Raw genomic sequence first — 21,574 nt, 5'->3', positions numbered from 1 at the left:
TTAGTTGAAGATTATCCCTTAATCATGCAACGCCCAAGTGTGCATTTTCAGATTTGTTGATTCAGGGAAGGTGGAGATAGTATTAAAGGCCAGTCACATTATGCTGTGGTTACATTTATGTTGTTGCTCCTCTGAAGAATTGAACCACTTGGTGAAGAGAATGGCAAGAAGAAATGTCCTCATTACAGGTTGCTCCTCAGGAATTGGACTGGCATTAGCTGTAAAAATGGCGAAAGATGAACAGAAAAGATTTAAAGGTAACAATCTATCTGTTCTTTATCTTTACAAAAACATACTATTTGAGATGTTGCTGGTTTTTTCTCTGTGATTTAACAGGTGGTTGTATTCAGTTTGGTGACTCATTTTTGGTTCATTTCCTCTTCTACTGTCAAGAAAATACAGTGAAAATACTCTGATTTCTGTAAGCAGTTGATATTTCTGGACCTTTATTGAAATGGAACAACTGTTGGAACTGAACAGTGTATACACACATGCAATGAAAAAGGACAGTAGTAAAAAACGAATAGCTGAAAATATCTGTAGTATTATGCCGCTCTGGGTATACATTCACAGCTGTGGTTAGCTTTGCTTCTGGCTACTAAAATCTGTACATATACAGGCCCATGCCCATTTGAAGACCAAAGCAATGAATTTAGGTAAACTGTTTCTAAATTTGCAATTTTTTCCTTAAGGCACATTTCATTATTCCAAGCCTGTGTAGGCAAAAGGGCTGGGATTTGTCTTATTGCTGCAAAGCAGGGAATTTGCTATGATTAAAAATGGATGGCAAGGTGAATGCAGCAATCTGTGGCAATTCAGTCTCTCATACTTACAGTATTTTACTACTGACTGGATGCAGATCTAGACCTTTCTGAGCAATTGGGCTACAATAATAGCTAATTTCAATTTTGAGAAGTAGCTTACAAAACCAGACATTTTTTCAACCTAAGGAATTATGTCTTCACTTTTTAATAAAATTATGGTTGTCCTGCTAAATATTGTGGTGACTGAAAAAAAAAAGGAAATCTGGAATCCAGAATTAGGTTTTGGGTACCTAAAAACAATTAAGTGGCATAATTCGATACCCATTTTTTAAATCTTTTAGTGACAGTATTATCCTTTATACACTCCATGTTCTTCATTATACATAGCCGTTTAATTCTTCTTTTGAATTTCTCGAGGATTTCAGAACCAGACTGGGAAATCAGTGACAATATATGTTAAAAATAGACTCCTTTAACTTTTAGTTTTTATCTCATTTCTATATTAAGATCTGGATGTAAAAGCATTGTTCTTTAATACCTCTTTGTTCGAGTGCCACAGTAAAGATTTTATTTCTGGTGTGTTGCAGTGTTTGCCACAATGCGGAACCTGGCCAAGAAAGAGCCACTGGAGGAAGCTGCAGGTCACAGGCTGGGCAAAACCCTCGAGATTAAACAACTGGATGTGTGTGATGAACAGTCTATTAAAACTTGTGTCAATAGTATCCCTGACAGAAGGATTGATGTCCTGGGCAAGTACAGGATGTGTGTGCTATCAACAGATACCAGATTTCTATAAAACATTGTCTCAAATACCCTGGAGAAGTTTTGTTAGTGTATTTTTTAAATTATCAAAGTAAAAATAGTAATATAGTATATTTGGTTCAAGATTCTTAAGACTTTATGCAGACATAAGTGGATTAAATCTCATTCTGCTTCCATGAAGTAGGGAGGCTTGTTTTCCCTGTTTACAAAGGCGAAACTTGATCACAGGGAGGTGCCTTTGATAAAACCATACATTTTTTAGTAAATGTGAGAAATTTTGCCTAAGCTGGCAACTTCATGAGCAAGACTTTCCACCCTATTGATGAAGCATCGCCCTTTTTACAATGAAGGTAACACCTGTCTGTACTAAGAAAGCAGTAGTGTTGGGAATTAGCAAGTAAAAGAACAAATGCAAAAAAAATAGGGATGGTATTTCCATTTTGTATTGAAAATTGAAATTGTACTTTACAAATCATTCAGCAACAAGTGTTTTCATATTATTTTGCTAAAAATAAATATTAGTATCTTAGTGGAAATGCTTACACCATCAGCTATTAAATCTTACCTACTAGAAAAATATGGACTTGCCTTTTTTCTGATTAATTATTAAAGCAGTGCTTAACAACTATTTCTGCAAAATTTATTCTACTCTAATTTGATGTACTACTTCTAGAGCAGAATGCCAGTCCTATCATCATTCCCCACTTATAAATATCCAGGAGGCAAATAAAAATCAATGGAATTGTGTTTATTGTTTATTTTGTTGGGGGGTTACTTCCCCTTGAAGGTACATGAATGTTAATAAACCAAAAAACAGACCAAAATATGGCTTGGTCTATCACTTTTTTGAAGATTTCTATTAATTTCTATGAGTATTGACTGTAGCTTCTGATTCTTAATACTGAATTATAAAAAAATACAAGTAATTCTTGACTCATTTTCCTGTAATCCCTTTATATTTTGTAAAAAAGGAGTAATCAGAAATAAATTAGTAAAAATGAAAAATAACAGATAATTTGAATTTGATTAAAAGCAGAATTAAAAATAAAGATATATGGAAATGTCAAATGTATTTGGAAAGCTCTAGTGACTAACATATTTTAATCCTTTCTTTAAGGATTATTTAGGATCATTTAACCCATAAGCCTCACATTCCTTTCAAATGCTTTCCAGTAACGATTACAAGTTTATGTTTATGGATGTTTTTGCTTGCTGTTGTCTCCCATTTTGTGCAGTGAGCAATGCTGGAATGGGGCTCATTGGACCTATTGAATGTCAGACCATTGAGGAAATGAAAACTGTGATGGACACCAACTTCTTCGGCCTGGTTCGACTCCTGAAGGAGATCTTGCCTGACATGAAGAGGAGAAAGAGTGGGCATATAGTTATAATAAGCAGTGTTATGGGAATACAAGGTAAAGTTGGTTTTCCTGTTTACTTGAACTAAGGGTTCAGTGTTCAAAATCCAAAGCTGTCCTCCTTTTAGAAAAAAAAAAAGTAGGAGCTGGCATATCTGACTCTTGTGCTTTGTAATGCTGAAGTTCCAACTATAACAAGCACCTGGTGGGTTTTATGCATCCAGGTAATTTGTTACTACACAGCTACTCTCACAGCATTTAAATAACAAAACCTTTGGGTAAATTTTTTAGAGTTTTAACAAAAACTGTATAATTTTTATAAAATTTATTGTTGGTATTTTTATTATCTGCAAAATAGGGCTTAGCATTACTTTTCTCTTTCCTCTTGGAAAAAATTATGGGAACAGAGAAACATGCTTACTACGCTCTGCACAGTAGTAATAGAATAAAATCCAATCCTGGACAACTGTACCACCTTTTTGTAAAGTTTCTCATCTCACAGCACTCAAGAGTCAAATTTTAGTGACAGATAATGATATTCCTACTCTTGTATCCCATCCTGTCTATTTTTTTTCTAAATTCATTACAACTGTGACATTGATCTTATCTGGATTATTCTGGTGAGTAAGGGTCTGCCATCAAACTCCAAGAATTGGTGTTTTAATACAACACCCTCCACCTCAATGGATTAATGTAGTGCTTTTTCTAAATCACTCAGATGCAAGCTGGATCTCTTGCATAATTGTATCTCCTGCATTACATTCAACTTCTGTGTTCATCTAGAGCCTATTAAAGTCTTGCTGATAAATAATGCAGATGGTATTATATTTACAGACACTTTCATATCTTCGACTACAAAATAATATCATCCAAGGAGACTACAGCATCAGCTAGGGGGAGGAAAAGCATTAGTCAAGCATCTTTGCTAGACTAAGCAATTTTGAGAACATATGCAAAAATTAGTATTTAGATTCAATGTACACAAGGATTTTTCTAATGTTTTCCCAGCATGACTGTAGAAATTTTGGGAAAACACGTGAGTTTTTAAAATCAAACTATTAGTATGTTGGATAAAATCACTTTCTCAGGATGTTTTGTTTATACCATCAGGCATCTTATTTAATGATGTTTATGCTGCATCTAAGTTTGCTGTGGAAGGATTCTGCGAAAGTTTAGCTATACAAGCACTCAAGTTCAAACTGCAGTAAGTATTGATCCGCTGGTGTAAATGGCATTGATGCACTGGTGTAAATGGTATTGATCCACTTGTGTCAGTTGTATTTTAGATAGTTTAAAATATATTCAGAGGTAGGAAAAAATCTTTAAAGTTTACTGCTAAACATACTGAGAAGCCCTTGAAAACTGTGCATCACAGAAGGCATAGAAATGCCCACACCCTTCACATTATGTAAGCAAATAAAAAGATCTAGACATTCGAATAAACATGTTCTCTTCAACAGTTAAAGGCTATTTAGCTTTGGATAAAATACAGTTCATGCAATGCTTCTGAAAACAGATTCTTACCTACAATATCACAGGAATAAAATTGTAACTTTGACCTGTGATCTTTCCCCTTGGAAAGGATAATGGCCTCAGGCAATTCACAGATAAAAAAGTTCAAGGGCTTATCAGAAAGACTGAGCTAGTGCAAATCCATCAGAATGTTACAGGGTGAGATACCTGTAATGAAGGGAGGTGGGAGGAAAGTGAGAAGTGTGGTGTACTATTCCTAACATTTTACACAGTATTTAGGAGACTGGTCCTGTTCATCATCTGTGGGACTTCGGGTTTGATTTGGCACATGTATATTCACACTCATGTAATTCTGCTACTCTTCTTTGTGCAAACTCCAGTAACTGGTAAATGTCCATTGCATCTCTGTGTGTCTAAGCATTTAGGCCTTGTGGGAAAAGACAGCTCCTGTTGTGGAATTTAAGAGACAGAAGCGTGATTATGCGTATTGCTCTGCAAAGTTTGGAGGGACTTAAAATAAATGTAATAATACACAGGATATACCACAATTCATAATGAGATTTCAAGAGTATAAGACACAGCAAAAAGGAGGTTATAAAAGGAAGTATAAGACAAATTCAAGGTCTAATGGGAAGAGTGATGCAAGAGAAAAGGCTTTAATTCCAGCAGTAGCTGGAATTCTGCTGTGAAGGTCAATAGCTTGATTTAGTTCTGAAGAAGAGCCTTTAGAACATCCCCTGAAGAACTCAAGTCCAGTAAGAGCACAATCCCAAAGAGTGTTTTGATAAACACAGTGGCTGGGTGTTATTTCTGCCTGAGAAAAGAACCAGAAAAAATCTGACCAGTAACTATATTTCAGTGATTTGCTCTAATAAACTGGGCAAAAAAAAACCCCAAAAACTTTCAGATTTGGCAGCAGCCAGAATCTGTCCACCCACAGTAAAAATCTCTGTATTGTATTTTTTTATTATATAGTGGTGGGATCTTAAATTATGTAACACTAACAGCTTGACAAAGAAAATCCATGTTTGGGCAATTCCCCCATCTCTTTCAGCTTCTTCTAGTATTATTATGAGAAACAAAGAAACCTACGCAGGATTTGGTCCAGAAAATAATGAATTTTGTTACCATCCATTAATTATTTTTCTTACTATCTGGTAAGTCCTTGTGAATAAATCACCCTTAGATTCCACAGCTGTGAGACAGCAGGTACTGTACTCACTTATGTCATGAATTAGGTTACAGCACTTCTCTGAAAATTAAACTGTGCAGATTTCTACCACTGTATGTGGATGGGTAGGAGGAGCAGGACAGCAGTAATGCAGTAAGGATTGCCTTTACAGAAAGTACTGTTACATACTGTTTGCTAGTGCAACATTTCAATGTTCCTTTTGGAGAAGGACTGAGGGGTCTATTTTCCTTGGAGGACAGTCAACAACCAGTTAACATTTTTTTTTTTTTTGGAACAGGTTAAGTTTGATTGAACCAGGCCCAGTGGTTACAGAGTTTGAAAGAAAAGTGTTTGAAGATGGAATGAAAATGGATCTTTCAGCTGCAGATGAAGAAACAGCTGAGATGTTTACTAACATTTACCTTAAAAATTACAAACAAATTTTCCAGAGCCTGGGACAAAGCGCTGAAGATGTTGCAGAGGTAACTCATAAAAAAATTCATCTTCTTTTTTTTTTTTGGTTTTTTTTTTTCTTTGTAATTTATGAATGCAGTGGTTGGTTGGTGGGTTTTTCTGGCAGAAGCATTCAGATTAATTAAATGTAATGTACACAATTAAAAAGTTTTTTTAAAAAATTCAAAAGAATTTTCAGAGTCTTTGAACAAAAGTCTACAAAATACTAAAAGAATGTTCATTTTGAAGTATTGAAGATAACTATGAATTGTAATTTAAATACCACTGAGATATTAGATGCCCTTTACATCCTCTGGTGAAGTCTGAATATTCTGCATTGTTACCATACATCCACCCAGGGTTCCCAACACTGGTAAAGCTCTGTCCTTTCCCTCTCACTCATAATCCCTCCCAAAGGGAAGTTCACACAGCCACCCCAGGCCACCAAGGCACAATAAAAGAAACATGGATGTTTCTGGTGCTTGGAGCTTCCTGCAGGAAGACAAGTTTAGGCAAGCTGTGGGAGGGGCTGATGATTTCAGGTGTTTGCTGGGAAGGAATAGCTTCAGATCTTGCAATTCCCAGATCTTGCTGCAAAAGGCATGGTCCTGACCCTTTACCAGTGAACTGCAAAAGAGAGGATCTACCTACTGTGGGCATATAAGCCCACAATCATTTGGAAGACTACTCTGGATACTAAATTGTCAGGTGCTATCACCATGGTATAGAGAAACAGAAATAGAAGAATAAATAAGAAATACTTCTTATGGCCTTTGAATATTTCAAGAAGAATTTCTAATGATGTTCTAATAAAACTATATACAGGGTTTTACATAATTCTAGCACTTTATTCTTCTACTTTTCCACTGAAAATTGGGTTTTTACTTTACTATCTTGGTAAAGGTTCTTTTAAAATTCTGTTTCTCCTTCTCTACAGCATACAGTGAAGATAATTCTTGCAGAAAATCCACCTTTTCGCCATCAGACCAACACCTTGTATACTCCAATGACAACTCTGAAGTATGCAGATCCAAATGGAGATCTACCCATTGACATATTCTACAAAATGGTTTTTCAGCATGATAAAATCTTCAGTGCAAGTCTCAATTTCATCAAATTGCTACGGTGGAGAAGCAGAAAGAGCTTTGACCTGGGAAAACCTTCACAATAAGTATGAGATAATATAGTGCAAATTGGAATTACTTCTTGTAGCTACTGATGACACAGTATGTTGTTATTCAAATGCCTTTGCTCTGTAATTAAGAAAAGGTATGCAAGATATTTGTTTGAGCTTAGCTAAGATATTCATTTCAATGTGTATCTCTTGAATGTTACTGTTTGCAGAACCTTGCAATTAAAATCCTCTAACTATAGTTTTATTCTGTTTAATGTTTGCTTTTTCCAGAGATGTTTTCTTAGGACCATGAACACTGCCTGGTATTTGTATATTCAATATTAACCTGACCTCCTTCGCTTACTTGAATATAATACACACTGAGAAGTGTACAATATGCAAACGATTTAGATTCTTAATATCATAAAAATATGTTTTTACTTATTAGGATAGAATCAGTATAGTAATTGCTCAATCACACTGGCATTCTCATTTCCAGAAGTCAGATCTATTTATCAGCAACATAAAAGAAAGTCTCATCAATCTTAAAATGTGACTAGTAGAATATTTATTATTAATATATATTTATTATAATATTCTGAATGCTTCCTTTATATGCAGTGGTTACTAGCATATTGCACTTACTGACCAATAAAATGGGTTTTTAAAGCATCTTAAATAAAATATCTTCGTACTGTCTGGGTACTACTTTTTGAAAACAAAGTATTGTCAGTAATCAGTAATCTCAATCCACTAAATGCCTTCAGTACCTTCGGTGTCTGATACAGAACTCTCTTGTTCCAAGCTATCTTAATAAGTATGTGTTAAACCAAAATTCTGTCATGTAGAGCAGGTCTTTTCCCTTGCTTTTTCTCAGCCTAGTCCTCCAGGTGGTTTGAGGCCAAGCGGGGAGCCTGGCTGCAGTGCTGTGCTGTTCCCTGAGCTGGGCCTGCCATTCCTGCTCCCTGGCCTCCGGCCCCGCCGCTGCTGCCCGCGCTGAGGCAAAGGCCGAGTGGCGCTCGGGCCTCCGGCCTGCAGCTTCCCAGCACATTCCAGCAGCTGGCCTTGCCTCACCCACAGAGCCCAGCTGGAGCTCTCTCGCCATGCAGGAAGCTGTCGTTCTTTTTCCTTCAATACTGTCTCAGAGAGCCAAAGTCTAATTCCGTGCTTGCAGCGGCCCCGCCCTGCCCTGCCTCTGCCCGAAGGAGAGCGCCTGCTGCCACCAAACACTGCGGCTCCTGCGGGGCTCGCTCTGCAGCTGTCACCCTTCTGCTGGGGCCTAGGCTGCAGGGGCATGCAGGGACCTCCCTGGGGCAGCAGGCAGGGCGCTGAGGGGACAGGAGCATCCGCAGCAGACGATCTGCACAGCTGGAGGCCCCGAGTAGTTCCTAACTCACACCCCCTGCAAAACACCGGGTGCCTGGAGCCCAGCATCAACGTGTGGATGGCAGAGAGGTGGAACAGCAGCGAGGCTGAAAGGAGAAAGCAGGAATTAAATGAGAGCAGAGTGCTGCTGGGGCTGAAGGGAGCCTGGCAAATCGCCCCTCTGCAGCCCGAGATTTCCTCGCCACCTGCCGAGGGTCAGCACAGGGTACTGGACAGAGACATCCACAGAAGGGCTGGGCCTGCCAGCAGCCCCTCAGTGTCGCTCAGCTGTGGTTGTCTCTGGCCTGCAGCTCGGGCTGGGCTGCGTTCCTGGGCAGTTTTTTCCTTTGCAGCACACAAGAAGGCAAGACCAGGACCGTGGGTTTAATGAACCTTTCACAAACGTGCTCTGGCTAATTCTGTCTCATACAACCCTCACACTACTGGTTATGGAGTGAGTGAAAACAGAAAATATAGTGTAATAGATGGCTGCCGAGTACAACCAGCCCTGCCTGCAAGTCGTGAATTAACTGCGGATGAAGCACCAAGCCTGTCCTGCCTCGGGGACAAGCCTGGCGGGGCTGTCAGGTCCCCTGCTACTGCCGGCACCGAGGGGAAAGGCGGGGGGAGCCGGGTGGGGCCCGAGGGCAGTTCCTGGCGCAGGGGGGCGGCTAAAGGACCCCTCGCCGCCGCCGCCAGCCGCACGTGGCACCGCGGCCTTTCCGGCGCTCCCGGCGGCGGAAGCTGTTCCTGCTTCCGGCGGAAGCGCCGTCCCTCGCAGGTTGAGCCGGAGCCGGAGCGTTTCCGCCTCGCGGCCGCCGCACGGCCGGGGCCAGCCGAGCCCAGCGGAGCCGCGCGCGGGGCGTTCCGCCGCTCGCCTCCCCTCAGACTGGTCTTAAGGCAGCGGCGCCGGCGGCCGAAGGATGTGGCGGAGGCGGCAGTGGCAGGCGCCGCGGCCGAAGGAGCCCTGAGCCCGAGCAGCGCTTCCCGGCCCCGCGACCCCCCGGCCCGGCAGCGACCCCCGGCCCGGCCCCCGCCGTCCCCCGCCCCTCGGCGACGTCGCCCTCCGCGGCCCCGCCCGCCCCCGCCGGGTCCCCGCGCCCTGGAGCCTCGCGCGGGCGCTGAGCGCAGCCCGTGAGCCGAGCGCAGCCAGGATGGCCTCGTCGTCCGGCAACGACGACGACCTCACCATCCCCAGGGCTGCCATCAACAAGATGATCAAAGAGACGCTGCCCAACGTCCGCGTGGCGAACGACGCCCGGGAGCTGGTGGTCAACTGCTGCACTGAGTTCATCCACCTCATCTCCTCCGAGGCCAACGAGATCTGCAACAAATCGGAGAAGAAAACTATCTCCCCGGAACACGTCATACAAGGTGAGCTTCCGCGGGCGCTGTGCCGCTGCCGGGTCGGGTACCTGTGAGCCGATCCTGTCCGCTCTCTGCTTGCTTGTAGCTACGTAGAGCACAAAGGCAGGGTCTCGTAAGGGTGTGGAGGAGAAGCGTGTGTTGTCTGGCTTGCCAGTCGCACTGCAAGAGAGGTTGTCTTTGTGTGGTTGGAGCGGCTGCTGCGTGTGCTCAGGACCAGCTCCAGTTTTGTGCTTCAGAGAAGCCTGTGATGCTGTGAGTGAAGTCACCAAATCTCTTCCTTGTACCTGTGAAACGAGGTCTGCTTTTTCGAATGGATATGCAGCGTGTTTTAAGAATCTGAATGTAGTAAATGTCTTCTTAGTTGGAGATTGATTATGTGGGGCCCAGGCTTTATTCCGTGGTATACTTGTGTGGAATCTCTAAAGAGTATATTTCTTTAGGGCTGTCCTTACAGTCTCATTGTTTAATGTTGGATCTTCGTATCTGTTGCAGAAAGCATTTAAACGTGACCTATGCCCTCGTATTTTCTGTGCTGTTGACTTGCACTTCTGCTTGCTTGAATAAAAGGCGAGTTCTCTCTGTCTTGTTTGTTTTTCGTTAAATTCTTTCGAAATAAGGAGTTTTCTTGCCTCATTCTGAAGTCTGTATTAGGCATCGTTTTTTGTCAGAAGTCATTTGCTTTGCTTCTTAAGCCGAGGTTGTTGATGCCGTGATTGCTGCAAACAAATTTATAGCAGCAGAAGTGAAAGAGTACTTTACTCGGCTGCTTAGTAGAGGTATTAACAGCAGCATTTGTAGTACAGCTATTTTCAGGGCTGTGATGGTACCGAGTTAGTTTTAAAAAATTTGTCATTATATGATTTTTAAGCAATATTTGCTATTTGAAGCAAAAAAAATAAAATTGGTTTGCTTGAAATTTATTAGCTTGCTCATCAGAAGTTCAAGTACTTGACTGGGTCACGAACTGCAAAAGAAAATAAGTAGCATGTACGAGCTTTAATGTTAAATGAAATGCATGTAAGCTTGCAAGTTTAACAAAGTAGCTCCATCACAGAAGCCTAGGATGTAAAGTAAAACCTGTGCTTGCACACGGAAGTATACTTTAGGTGTGATGCTCTTTAATACATGGATAGGTTTTTCAAGTCACCACAAAAAACGTTTGAGGTTAGTTCTTAACGCTGGAATAGACGTGCTCTTTAAGACTGAGGGCAGTAAAGGGTTTATGTATGAAAGTATTTTGTACCCAGTAGTGGTGGTCCGTAAAAAAGATTTCACCTATTGCTGTCCTAGGCTTAGTGTGGGTATTTTGGAAAACAAATTGAAACTAAAATGGGTGTGCCTAACATCAGCAGATGGTCCCATGCCAAGTATTTTGCTGGGTTCTATGTCCTTGTGTTATCACATCTTAGAACTAGAAAAAGTTATTTTCAAAATAAATCTATACTTTGTAGTAAAATATTGCAGTGTATCCATTTTTGTAATGTTCTAGAGCTGGAATGGATATTCTGCTGTGCTTGTGTTTTAGGAAGCTGTAATTACTGTTAGCTCCTTACAGATGCTGGTCAGCTGGCAGATGATCCTTCTGTGAGGTTTGAGGGTTTTGGTTGCCAATTTTGGAAACAGCGATTGTGTGTATAGGTAGAGTATGTCAGCATTTTCATCCATCTTCATACATTCTAGATACTTGCTGTTTTGAATGCCTCTTAATGCAGCAGCTTCATGACAATGATGCTAACAAATGAGGCAGTTGAAATCTGTTTGTTGTGGTCACCCATGTATCTTTTTCCTTCTGAATGCCTAGAAGTCAAATGAGGCTAATGACCATCACGTCTCATCCGGTCCAGCCTAAGCACAAGGTGCTGCCAAGAGGAGTCTTTTTGTAATCTCTGAGAGCTGGATCTGGCAATTGCAGATACAACTGACCCTGTGGCTTTTGAGAATTTGGGGCAGAGCAGGGTTTCCTCTCAGGTGAGTTTGCTGGCTGACTGGGGCTGTAAACAAGTTACTAGATTGGGAACAAGAAGCAGGAAGGGTGTTTTGCTGGTCCAGAAGAAGGGGAAGAGGCACTCTGCAGTTGGTGACACTCCTCCATTGGACTGTGTTGGAGCTGAGGTGAAACTGCACTTGGTCACTGTGCTTAGGTGTTTGGCACAGTGGTGCTTGAGAAACCCCTTCCTTTGCTGTACTGTTAAAGTGATTGTGTGGCCATGTGCTAAGCAAGAGCTCTCTCTGCCCTTGGGTTACAGTTCAGATAGATGAGGTCCTTGCTGTGTGTTATTGGGTGGTAGCACTGGCACAGTGCTGTCAACAGCATAGGGAAGGGAAGGCAGAGGATTCTTGCATCCCGTTAGAGATCTGATCTGATAGATGTCCTCAGATGATGCCAGCACTCACTACTGGTAGCACAATGCAAGACAGCTTTCTTGGAGAGTACCCAAAAGCATCAAGACTATGTAATAGTTGTAAGTGGAGATCTCCACGTTTATTGTTGAATTCCACCATCAGGAACCCAGCTGTGAATCTGCAGCTCTGGTAAACAAATGAATGTTCTTCCATCCTGGAACAGAAAATAGAATCATTTCAGTGTTATATGACTTGTGACAAAGCAGGCTTTTTATGAGAAATGAAATTTTCATTGAATTCTGAAAATGGTGACTTGTAAAATCACCTATTTTATGAAGTTGGTTACTTTGATTACTTGGTCTGCATGGAATTGTTGTGCAGTAAGGTAGGCTGTGGATTGATGTCAAATCTTGTCTCTTCTTTTCATGGACTGTTGGGATACTGACAGTGTGTGTATTAGCACTTAATTTTAAAAGAGTCCCACAGCTTTTCATGTTTGGGATTTTATTTTGGAAGTTCTTTTTTTCTTTGAAAGAAGCATAAAAATTTAAAAGTCTCAGATAGTAATGACTTGATTTTATAAAATAAAAGTAGTACTAACTATGTGTCACTGATTACTCAGAGACCTCCACCTTCATACAGTCATTAAGAGTAGGAGGAAACTGGGGAAAGGATAATTGTGATCTGGTGTTTGTAAATATGAGTTGTGTTATCCCAAATGCTGTATAATTCAGCTGTTTACATTTAGTGGGATAATTCTAGCCTCAGGAAGATACTAAATTTTCAGTCATCTGGGTAGGATGGCATGTTTAACACTCAAAAAATAGAAAGGCTTTGAGTTTTGATGAAATAGCAGCTCTGACAGAGTAGTAATCACTTGTCCCACACTTTAGCACCATGCTTGTATAAAGGGATTCACATTCCTTCCATTCATATGTGTTCTGTAAGCCTTGATGTGCTTCAAGAAGATGGTAAACTTTGTAAGTTGTTTCATGGGCAGCAGAATTCTGATGCAGTAGATTAATGATGCATAAATAATTTATGGTTCTTCATAGCTTTGTTATATTGAATAATTGTAAAAATCTGTCTTGGTTGTATCACGTGGGGAGTTTGAATTTTATTGTTGTGTGTGTCTGTGCTATATTCAATTCACAATTGTAAGTTCTTTCCATTAATTTATTTTCTTTTAAAGACCATGTATAATTTCTGTAAAAACACATCTTGTGGTTAACTTCAGACTCGGCAATCTGATGCCAATTGCCAGCCCTGGTCTTTTAAAAACACCTCTGATTTTGTCGTGATGGTTTGTCTTAGTGATGTTAGACTTGTAGGTTTCTTCAGTTTGGTTAAAAAAGTATGACTTAAAGAAGTTTATTGTATATACTGTTTACATTTTAAAATTGAATGAGTTCTTAAATATCTGTAGAGTATTAAGATAACCAGTTCTGGACTATGAGACGTGGGTTTGCCTCCTCTCTGCTGAGGCTGGATGAAACAAGTTTCTGAAGTTTTTGGTAATTCTCCTAGAAACTGTGAGCTAATTGGAAGAGGTGTTTTCAATGTCTGTGTGTGGGCTGGGTCTGAACTGGCATACTGTCTCTGAAGTAATTTGATTGTCTCTAAATCAGTTGGTCTTTTAACTTCATTTTTTAAAAAGAAATAAGTATTATGTGAATTTCTTTGCCAGGTGTTTTCTGTTACAGGGAAGGTAGTGCTGTAAGACTAGAGGGCAGTACCCACAGCACTGTTGAGGAAGACAGTGTGTGAGTTGTCCCTTAGTACAAGTTGGAAGCTGAAAACTTAGAGAATGCCTTTGAGTTATTGTTTAGATTATGGTACCATGATGTGCTGCTGTAGTTATGGCTAGGAAAATGTTGCTTACAAAACTAGTGTTAGAATATTGTCCGAGTTACTGTAAGATCTTGTTTATAACAAGTTGTTGATTGCTGTTGTGCAGTTTAGTGCTATTTCTTAAATAGCTTGTCACAAAAGTTTGAAATTAAGATAAAGGTTAAAACAACTCTTGTATTGTAAACTCTGAATTGTGTAAATGCTGGAAATTAACCATGTTTTTTATTAAACTGATACTTGTTTCTAGTATAATTGGTGTTTATGTAATGTTTCCAGTTTATTCTGTAATAGGTTCACTTTGGGTGTGTGTGGAGGCCTGTCATAGTAAATGGTGCATGAGGAAACTGCCTTTTGTCACATGTGCTACCTGGGTTTCTATAATCCTTTCTGCTACCTTTGCATTCTTTAAAAAAACTGTTGTTGCAGGATATAGCTGCTTTACCGATTTCTTTGGGCAGATAAAAGTGCAAGATTTTAGCTTCTGAATACATTTTAATGTGGACATAAATAGAAGGGTTTCTATTGAGAAATAAAACAATAAAGAGCTTATATATAACTTTATATAGCTTTATATGTGTGAACTATGCATTTTATATGTAGGAATTTAGATACTTAAAGACAAAAGGTAAAATTCAGCAATTCAACATAATATTATTTATTTCTGCCTTTTTGAAGGATCTGTGATTACTTTACGTGCATCTCTTCTTCTCTGTTGTAGGTTGCTAATTTACCTTCTACTGAAGACTTGCAAAACCTGCAAAGGTAGAATCTCTGAGAGAAAATTCAGGTAGAAATTCAGTTAGGAAGGACTTCTTAGCTGTATAAATTTTGTTGATTCTGATATAGAAAATATGGGAAAAAGAAGTTTTTTGGAGAATAATGCCTGTCTCCAGCAAAGTGTATCTGAAAGCCTTGAATCCTCTGCAAGTCTAAGCTTCTTTGGTTGTACTTGATGAACCTTAATTTTTTTAGCCTAAAACCATGTATTCCTACAGGACATAGCAGAAGAGAGAAGGAAAATAGCTGTCAGATCTTTTTAAGAATAGAGGTTTTTGTCAACAGATGATAGGAAAGTTACCAAATGTTTTACTTTTTTTTTGTTTGTTTTAACTAAACAAATCAATATCTCTTATCAGAAACTTTGTAAAAGGTAAACAATGTCTTTTCTCTGTTTTTGTTTCTTTCTAGCGCTAGAAAGTTTGGGGTTTGGCTCCTATATCAGTGAAGTAAAGGAAGTCTTACAAGAATGCAAAACAGTAGCACTAAAGAGAAGAAAGGCCAGTTCACGCTTGGAGAACCTCGGCATTCCGGAAGAAGAGCTACTAAGGCAGCAACAGGAATTATTTGCACAAGTAAGTGAAGCAGTACTTGTCCTGATGAGGTTGGAATAATTAATGCTGCAGGTCTAGGGCCACGCAAACATGTGCACACCTCAAGAAATATCCCCTTCCTTGAGAATTGATGTGGCATCTAAGATGATACTTCTGTGATTTGACTTACAGGACTTGGTATGTGAACATATTTCATATTCTAGTTTTAAAAAGCATGGAGTTTTGCTGCTACTTGAGTATTTTCAGTCTATCGTGGAGAATACATTAAGAATTAGTTGACGAAGTAAAAGAATAACAGTTGGTTTCTAGGAAATGACCCGTTTTGAAGCATTAAAAAGTGAAAATAGCTTTTCTGTTTCTGACCATCAGTGCACAAATGTTATTTCTTATACTTGGAAAGAAACTTTATTCTTGGCTAGACTATAACTGAGTGAATTCATGCATAAATTTTTAAAGAGGCCATTGAGGCATGGAAAAAGCATTTGCCTGCAAATAGTGTACTAACACACACACACAAATAAACATACTACTTCATCCCAGCCTTGTCCCCTTCCAGCTTTCCCAGATAGTTTATCATCTCCCAGTTTGACTAAAATCTGATTTTATTTATTTCTTTTTCTCCACCATCTTTCTGTCAACTGCTCTCTTAGTTTGACAAGACCATTCTCTAAACTAAGAGCTTGGAAAGTTATGGTATTTCTCTTTTCTCTTAACCAAGGCTGGAGTCTTATTTTCTGACTTTGCTTACTCTGATTTCCTCTGATGAAAATGCTTATTCATTATTCCATGTCTGCTTACTGTGACCTTCTCTCCCCTTTGCAATACTTTTATCTTGCTGAGATGTTGCTTTTCATCTCATGACATGCCGACTACTTTAATCTTTATTGCATGATGAATTTCAAGGCATTTAAAATTTCAGCATACCATGTAGCTATTGTAGTGCACTAGTTATGATGAAGTTACACATGCCTAACTCTTGTTTGGCTGTACTAAATTAGAAGGACCAATATGTCTGCTTCTGGATTTTGGACAAGAGTTACAAATAGGCAGTTTTTTACTTACTACTCTGTGCACGTAACTCAGCATGATACACAAAATATAAAAGCAGCAAAACTAAGGTGTATTAAGGGAGTAGTAGCTCCAGAGTATTGCTGAAAAAAAAAATTTAAAAAAATTGCTGAAACCTCCTTAGGCAAGCCACACTTTGTCTAAGGAATAACAACTTGAAGAATATTCTTTTAAAATTCTGTTACTGTGCCTTAACTTCTAATTTAAGACAGCGCATGCCAGTTTGACAAGATTGTATGAATGCTTTTTAAAAATAGTGTTTGGTAATATGGAAAATGTTTGCTTAGATTCAAGGATGACAGTCTCATTTTTCAAAAATAGTAGCTGTAATGTGCTGTTGGAGGTACTGTATTTAGTCTTAAAAATAGTTACACATGTGCATGCTTATTTATTTATGTTAATCTTTTTAATATTCTAAAGCATGACACTAATGCTGACTTCTTGCTCTATTTTGAAAATACCTGCCTGTTACTGTTGTGAATACTTGACATCTGGCTTGGATGATTGTAAATATTTGAAGTCAGGGAATGTCTTATTCCAATATTCATGTCTAAGTTTTTGTGCAAGACAAGGGTCTTCATAGATTTGGGGTTTTTTTGGGGGCTTCCTCACTGGAGTTGTGCAATAAATGAGTTAATTTTATCAGAGATTAATTATTGAGCTTCTTGGTCAATCCAACTCAATGGAATTCTTCAGCATGTGGGTTTTTTCTCTTCCCATGTTTGAAATGGTGAAGTGTTGGCATTACAGATGTGGCTGTGAGGGTGGGCAGTGACAAAGTGATGCCTCCAGTGTGAAGTGCTGGGCCTCTGTTTCCTGGAGCATGCACGTGAATCAGCTCTGTGAGTGTACAGTGAACACCACTGCACAGGCTCAGCAGGGAGCCCTGTTGTTACCTCCTGGCTGATAAATATTTGTGCCTTCCTATGTGGACAGATGCTGCTGCCTTTTCTTCAAAACTCTACAGCGTCTTAAATGTGTTCCAGCCCTTGTAACTGTGCCATCACTTGAAGTCTGAAATACTGAAAAGTTTTCGTTGAGAAGAGATTTCTACTTCTGTTTATTTTTTTTAATGCTAGAACAGAGGAAAATGTGACACTTTGTAATAATAAGGGAATACTCCCCTTTTTTTCACATTGCTAAGTTGACAAACAGGGTTTGATTGTTTTCCAGACATTATCTTTTGGCATCTTATAGTTTGCAAAACTGAAAAAAAATTTGATGCTTTGGAAAAAAATAGGAAAATTCAGTGAGTGCAGTAGGATTAGAAAGGAAATTACAATAGTCTTAGTGATGACTTGTAAAAGTAGAAGAGTAAAGTAGACTGGAAATTTTTCATTTTGAGAACTTTTTCTTAATGTTCACTCAAAATAGAAATTGAAGTTGTAACTTTAACACAATCAATTAGTATATTGCTGAAATCAAGAGAAGTTACCAAAAAACAAGTGAAAACTCTGGACAGAAAAACAAACATTCATCAGCTGAACTATTTGAAATGTTGTTGTAGAATCTTTTGTGCTTTTCAGTAGAAGTCCGTACCTTTCTGTAGCAAAGCCATCCTCTGTTGTCATACCTGAATTTGAGAAGACCATGCCTTGCTCTGTTTTGCAAAGATTGCTTAGCAAAGTAAGATAATGGCTTGCTTTGTTTTTGTGATAATGTGTGCCTCTGTGGTTCAGTTGGATGATTTCATAATTGGAAGTTTTGTTATTTGTAATCAACAAAGCAATGCTGTCCTCATCTCTGAACTGTGATTAAATGTTAAGATCCCTTGAAACTGATGCCTAAAGTTTTCTTTTCTTAGCCTCAGTTAAATTCTTCATTAGTTAGTGGTTCAGCACAGTCATTACAGCAGACCTTAAGTACACTACTTTCTGTCTGTTGTTTTTGTAAGTGTAAGGCTTCAAAACAGTGGTGTCTTCAGAGGGAGAGAGACTATAGCTAAACTTCCTGGTACAAGTTATTAAGGTACTTTTCAATGTGGTTTTGCATGTACAATTAATTAAAAAAAAAATGAAAAATATATAAAAAAAAGAATCTACAGGTACAGATAAAAATGTGTTTAAGGAGAATCTGTTCTATAGATTCTTCACGAGCTATGTATGGCCTTAACAATTAAATTCGTGTCTCTAGGCTAGACAACAGCAAGCAGAACTGGCACAGCAGGAATGGCTACAGATGCAACAAGCAGCTCAACAGGCACAGCTCGCTGCTGCCTCAGCCAGTGCATCCAATCAGGCAGGATCTTCTCAGGATGAAGATGATGAAGATGATATCTGAAAATCACCAGCTGAGTTGTCTTACTAAGAAATACTTTTCCTGCACAATGAAAACAGTGAAATGAATGCTTACCTGTAAGTTTGTATGCATCGTGGACTGGCAGTTGGTATTCTAGGGGTGTCTGCTGTTGTGTGCTGTACATGTATAAACTGTCTTTTTTGAACTCTTGAAGATTTAAGGTTCAGTATCATATCAACTTTGGATTTTTAATGGTGTATATGGAAATTTTAGATAGCAGTGCATCATTTATTTGATCAACAAACAGTGTTACAATAAACAACGTGTTTATAAAATATAGTGAGATTTATACAAAAAGCTCTAAATCCACATTTGCATTTCTTCCCTTTTAACTAAACTATAGAATCTTACTTAGAATTTTTAATTGTTTTTTGGGGGAGTGGTACAGTAGACATAATCTGTTAACGTGAAAAAAAGTAGAGTTCAGCATAGAAGAGTCTGAATTCTTAGTTCTTTTTAAAATGAGGATATATATGGCAATAAATATTATATATGCTCGAATACCACACTTGTTAAAATTTGAAAATGATACATTTTCACCAAGCTAGGAAAAGGTATGTTTAATAGGAGTTGTACAAAATCAATCTTTTTCTTTTTTTTTTTTTTGTATAGGGGTGGAAAAAAAATTAAACCCATGGTTTTATTATTACATCCTTTTGACAGTTCTAACTGAGTATTTCACTTCAAAGACTGCCTGGTTTGAAGAACTAACTCTTCTATTACTTCACTCCAGTTTAATGTTAACTGTTGTTGATGGTATTTTGTAGTCCAGATTTATTCATATTGTTGAAATATAAAGCTGGAACTTAAAGAAACAAAATTGTTCTGCTGATGTGATAGGGAGTGATTAAGTATTTAAGACCAAGAAGGCAAAAGCTGACCCTAACGGCATGTTTGTCAAAACAGAGAGAATTTATTTAACCTTGATTAGTCGTTATCAGCATAATGCTAACATTCTCCAGACTAGATTGCCACTGGATTACTAAGGTACCTTGTTGAAAGACTACATTTTCTTCACTCAAATTGGTTTGTAGGTAAGTCCAGGTTTCTGATAAATTGTTCCCCAAGAGTGATCAGCAGCAATACATGAAACAGAAATGATGTACTTGTCCTTTTGATAGTTCTGTTGATTTAATGGATGAGCAGCTGTCCTTTGTGTTGAAATAAAGCACAGTAGTGTCCATTGCTGGGTTTTAATGTGTTACTTGAAGTAATACTGGCATATCTTATGGTACACTGATCTGAGCAGACCAGAAAAGCCACTTGCATGCTGCTGTAGGTGACCCCACAGCTCTAACAATGTGGGTGGTTTTATCAACTGACATCCTCAGCGAGTTGCTCTCGTTGGAATTCTTGAGGAGGGCTGCAGCAGTCTGTTTACATGAGGATGCAAACAGCAAATGGTGGGCCCGTTTTTACATAAAGATCTGAACAAGATGCAATTGGCATGTGTTCAGATCTCAGTCACATAGTGACTTTTGATTTAAATTTGAGATGTGTTAAGTTGCATATTGAATAAATATTAATATGTCTTTAAAAGCAGTAATGCAGTGAAAACTCAGAAGAGTATTTGTTTGAATGTTTAAGTTAAAAAAAAAAAAACAAAAAAAAAACAAACTTTCCTGGATACCAGATAAAATATGTTAGGCAAGGTTTGACTGAGGAAGTGGTTTTCTGTAAAGGTTTAAGTACCAAAGGTAGAAAATCTAGTCTAGTGATACAATGTTAATGTGCAGTGTTGGCTTTTCTAATTTGTACTGTAACACCTTCACACTTTCTATTTCAAATGAGTCTTTTCCTTCTAAATAATAATAGGTATATTTTCACACCTTTCTTTTCTGATGCAGGAATCAGGTTAACATTTTACTGCATCTGGTATGTATGGTGTAATGTTTGAATTTTTGTGACCTTTCTTTTTGGACATTCTTGTGCTTTTTCATATGCTGTATTCTTCAAGCAATAAAATTCTGATGTGTTTTTATAAAATTGCTTTTATATTTAATGAACAGTCTGTCTTCTTCATTTCCTTTATAAAACAAAAAAAAACAAAACAAAAAGACTACTTAAATCCTGTTTTTATTTTTGCTTACTGGACACTTTTTGTGACCTGAAGTCTTTACAACCAGAGTGCTGTTGGACTGGATTGCTGTGCTCTGGAGTTGTTATTGCTTGCAAACAATATTTCTGGGCTTGACCTGCTCTCTTTGGGGAATTGCATTTAGTATGTATGTATTTTTATAACCTGACATTCTGCACCTGAGAAGCTGCACAAAAGCCCTGTTGATTGTGTACCAGCTGCTGAAATGCTTTCATAAAGTGAAAGGCTACAGGCAGAGGCTGAGGTAGTAAGAATTTAATTTAATGTAGATAGTCATTATTAGCAATTACTTAGTCAGCCATTCTTCCCCAGGTATGAAAATAAACTCTGGCACTTCCAGGGAGAATCTTCACTGATCTTTCAACAAACAAATTTTGTATTACTTTGCTGTTGTGCTTCCATGCAGGAGCTCTTCAGTGAAGAGAGATTTCTGAATTTATGGTACTCCTGATGATTTTGGTACACCAGGTACATAGAGCATAAAGTTTGGTTAGTGAGCTGTATTGTTGCTTTGTCTCACAAGAAACATGTATAAGGATGTGTCTGTTCCTTAAATATTGAATTGATGAGATTATCTGTGGGTTTTCCATAATTACTCTGACAGTCTGTTTCAGAGTGCTCCAGTGACTTTCTCATGAAATCTTTCTATTCTGTTACTCTAATAAAGTGCACATCTGCATGACATTGTGGATAACAAATATAGTTGTATTTACTACACTGAAGTACTTCTAAAGGAGTATCTTGGAGATTCTAAACA

General features: G+C 38.7%; 2 protein-coding genes across 2 annotated transcripts; both read left to right on the top strand.

Moving 5' to 3' along the window:
* Nucleotides 1-84: 84 nt before the first annotated feature.
* On the top strand, nucleotides 85-8,200 carry LOC128811448 (retinol dehydrogenase 8-like). Its single transcript, XM_053985090.1, has 6 exons — nucleotides 85-257; nucleotides 1,352-1,513; nucleotides 2,762-2,941; nucleotides 3,995-4,088; nucleotides 5,827-6,010; nucleotides 6,919-8,200. The coding sequence occupies exons 1-6, from the start codon at nucleotides 101-103 to the stop codon at nucleotides 7,150-7,152; spliced, it is 1,011 nt and encodes a 336-aa protein (XP_053841065.1). The 5' UTR covers nucleotides 85-100; the 3' UTR covers nucleotides 7,153-8,200.
* Nucleotides 8,201-9,526: 1,326 nt separating this feature from the next.
* Nucleotides 9,527-20,721, top strand: DR1 (down-regulator of transcription 1). The gene is made up of 3 exons (XM_053985363.1): nucleotides 9,527-9,834; nucleotides 15,211-15,374; nucleotides 18,555-20,721. The coding sequence occupies exons 1-3, from the start codon at nucleotides 9,615-9,617 to the stop codon at nucleotides 18,699-18,701; spliced, it is 531 nt and encodes a 176-aa protein (XP_053841338.1). The 5' UTR covers nucleotides 9,527-9,614; the 3' UTR covers nucleotides 18,702-20,721.
* The last annotated feature ends 853 nt before the right edge of the window (nucleotides 20,722-21,574 follow it).

The sequence above is a fragment of the Vidua macroura genome, chromosome 9 (assembly GCF_024509145.1).
Source record: "Vidua macroura isolate BioBank_ID:100142 chromosome 9, ASM2450914v1, whole genome shotgun sequence".
Classification (NCBI taxonomy): domain Eukaryota; kingdom Metazoa; phylum Chordata; class Aves; order Passeriformes; family Viduidae; genus Vidua; species Vidua macroura.
This window is presented reverse-complemented; position numbering and strand designations above follow the sequence as displayed.

Coding starts and splice junctions, on each gene's coding strand:
- LOC128811448 (XM_053985090.1), top strand. CDS start 101: ATGCTGTGGTTACATTTATGTTGTTGCTCCTCTGAAGAATTGAACCAC. Junction 258..1,351: donor TGAACAGAAAAGATTTAAAG/GTAACAATCTAT, acceptor GGTGTGTTGCAG/TGTTTGCCACAATGCGGAAC. Junction 1,514..2,761: donor CAGAAGGATTGATGTCCTGG/GCAAGTACAGGA, acceptor CATTTTGTGCAG/TGAGCAATGCTGGAATGGGG.
- DR1 (XM_053985363.1), top strand. CDS start 9,615: ATGGCCTCGTCGTCCGGCAACGACGACGACCTCACCATCCCCAGGGCT. Junction 9,835..15,210: donor CCCGGAACACGTCATACAAG/GTGAGCTTCCGC, acceptor GTTTCTTTCTAG/CGCTAGAAAGTTTGGGGTTT. Junction 15,375..18,554: donor AACAGGAATTATTTGCACAA/GTAAGTGAAGCA, acceptor TCGTGTCTCTAG/GCTAGACAACAGCAAGCAGA.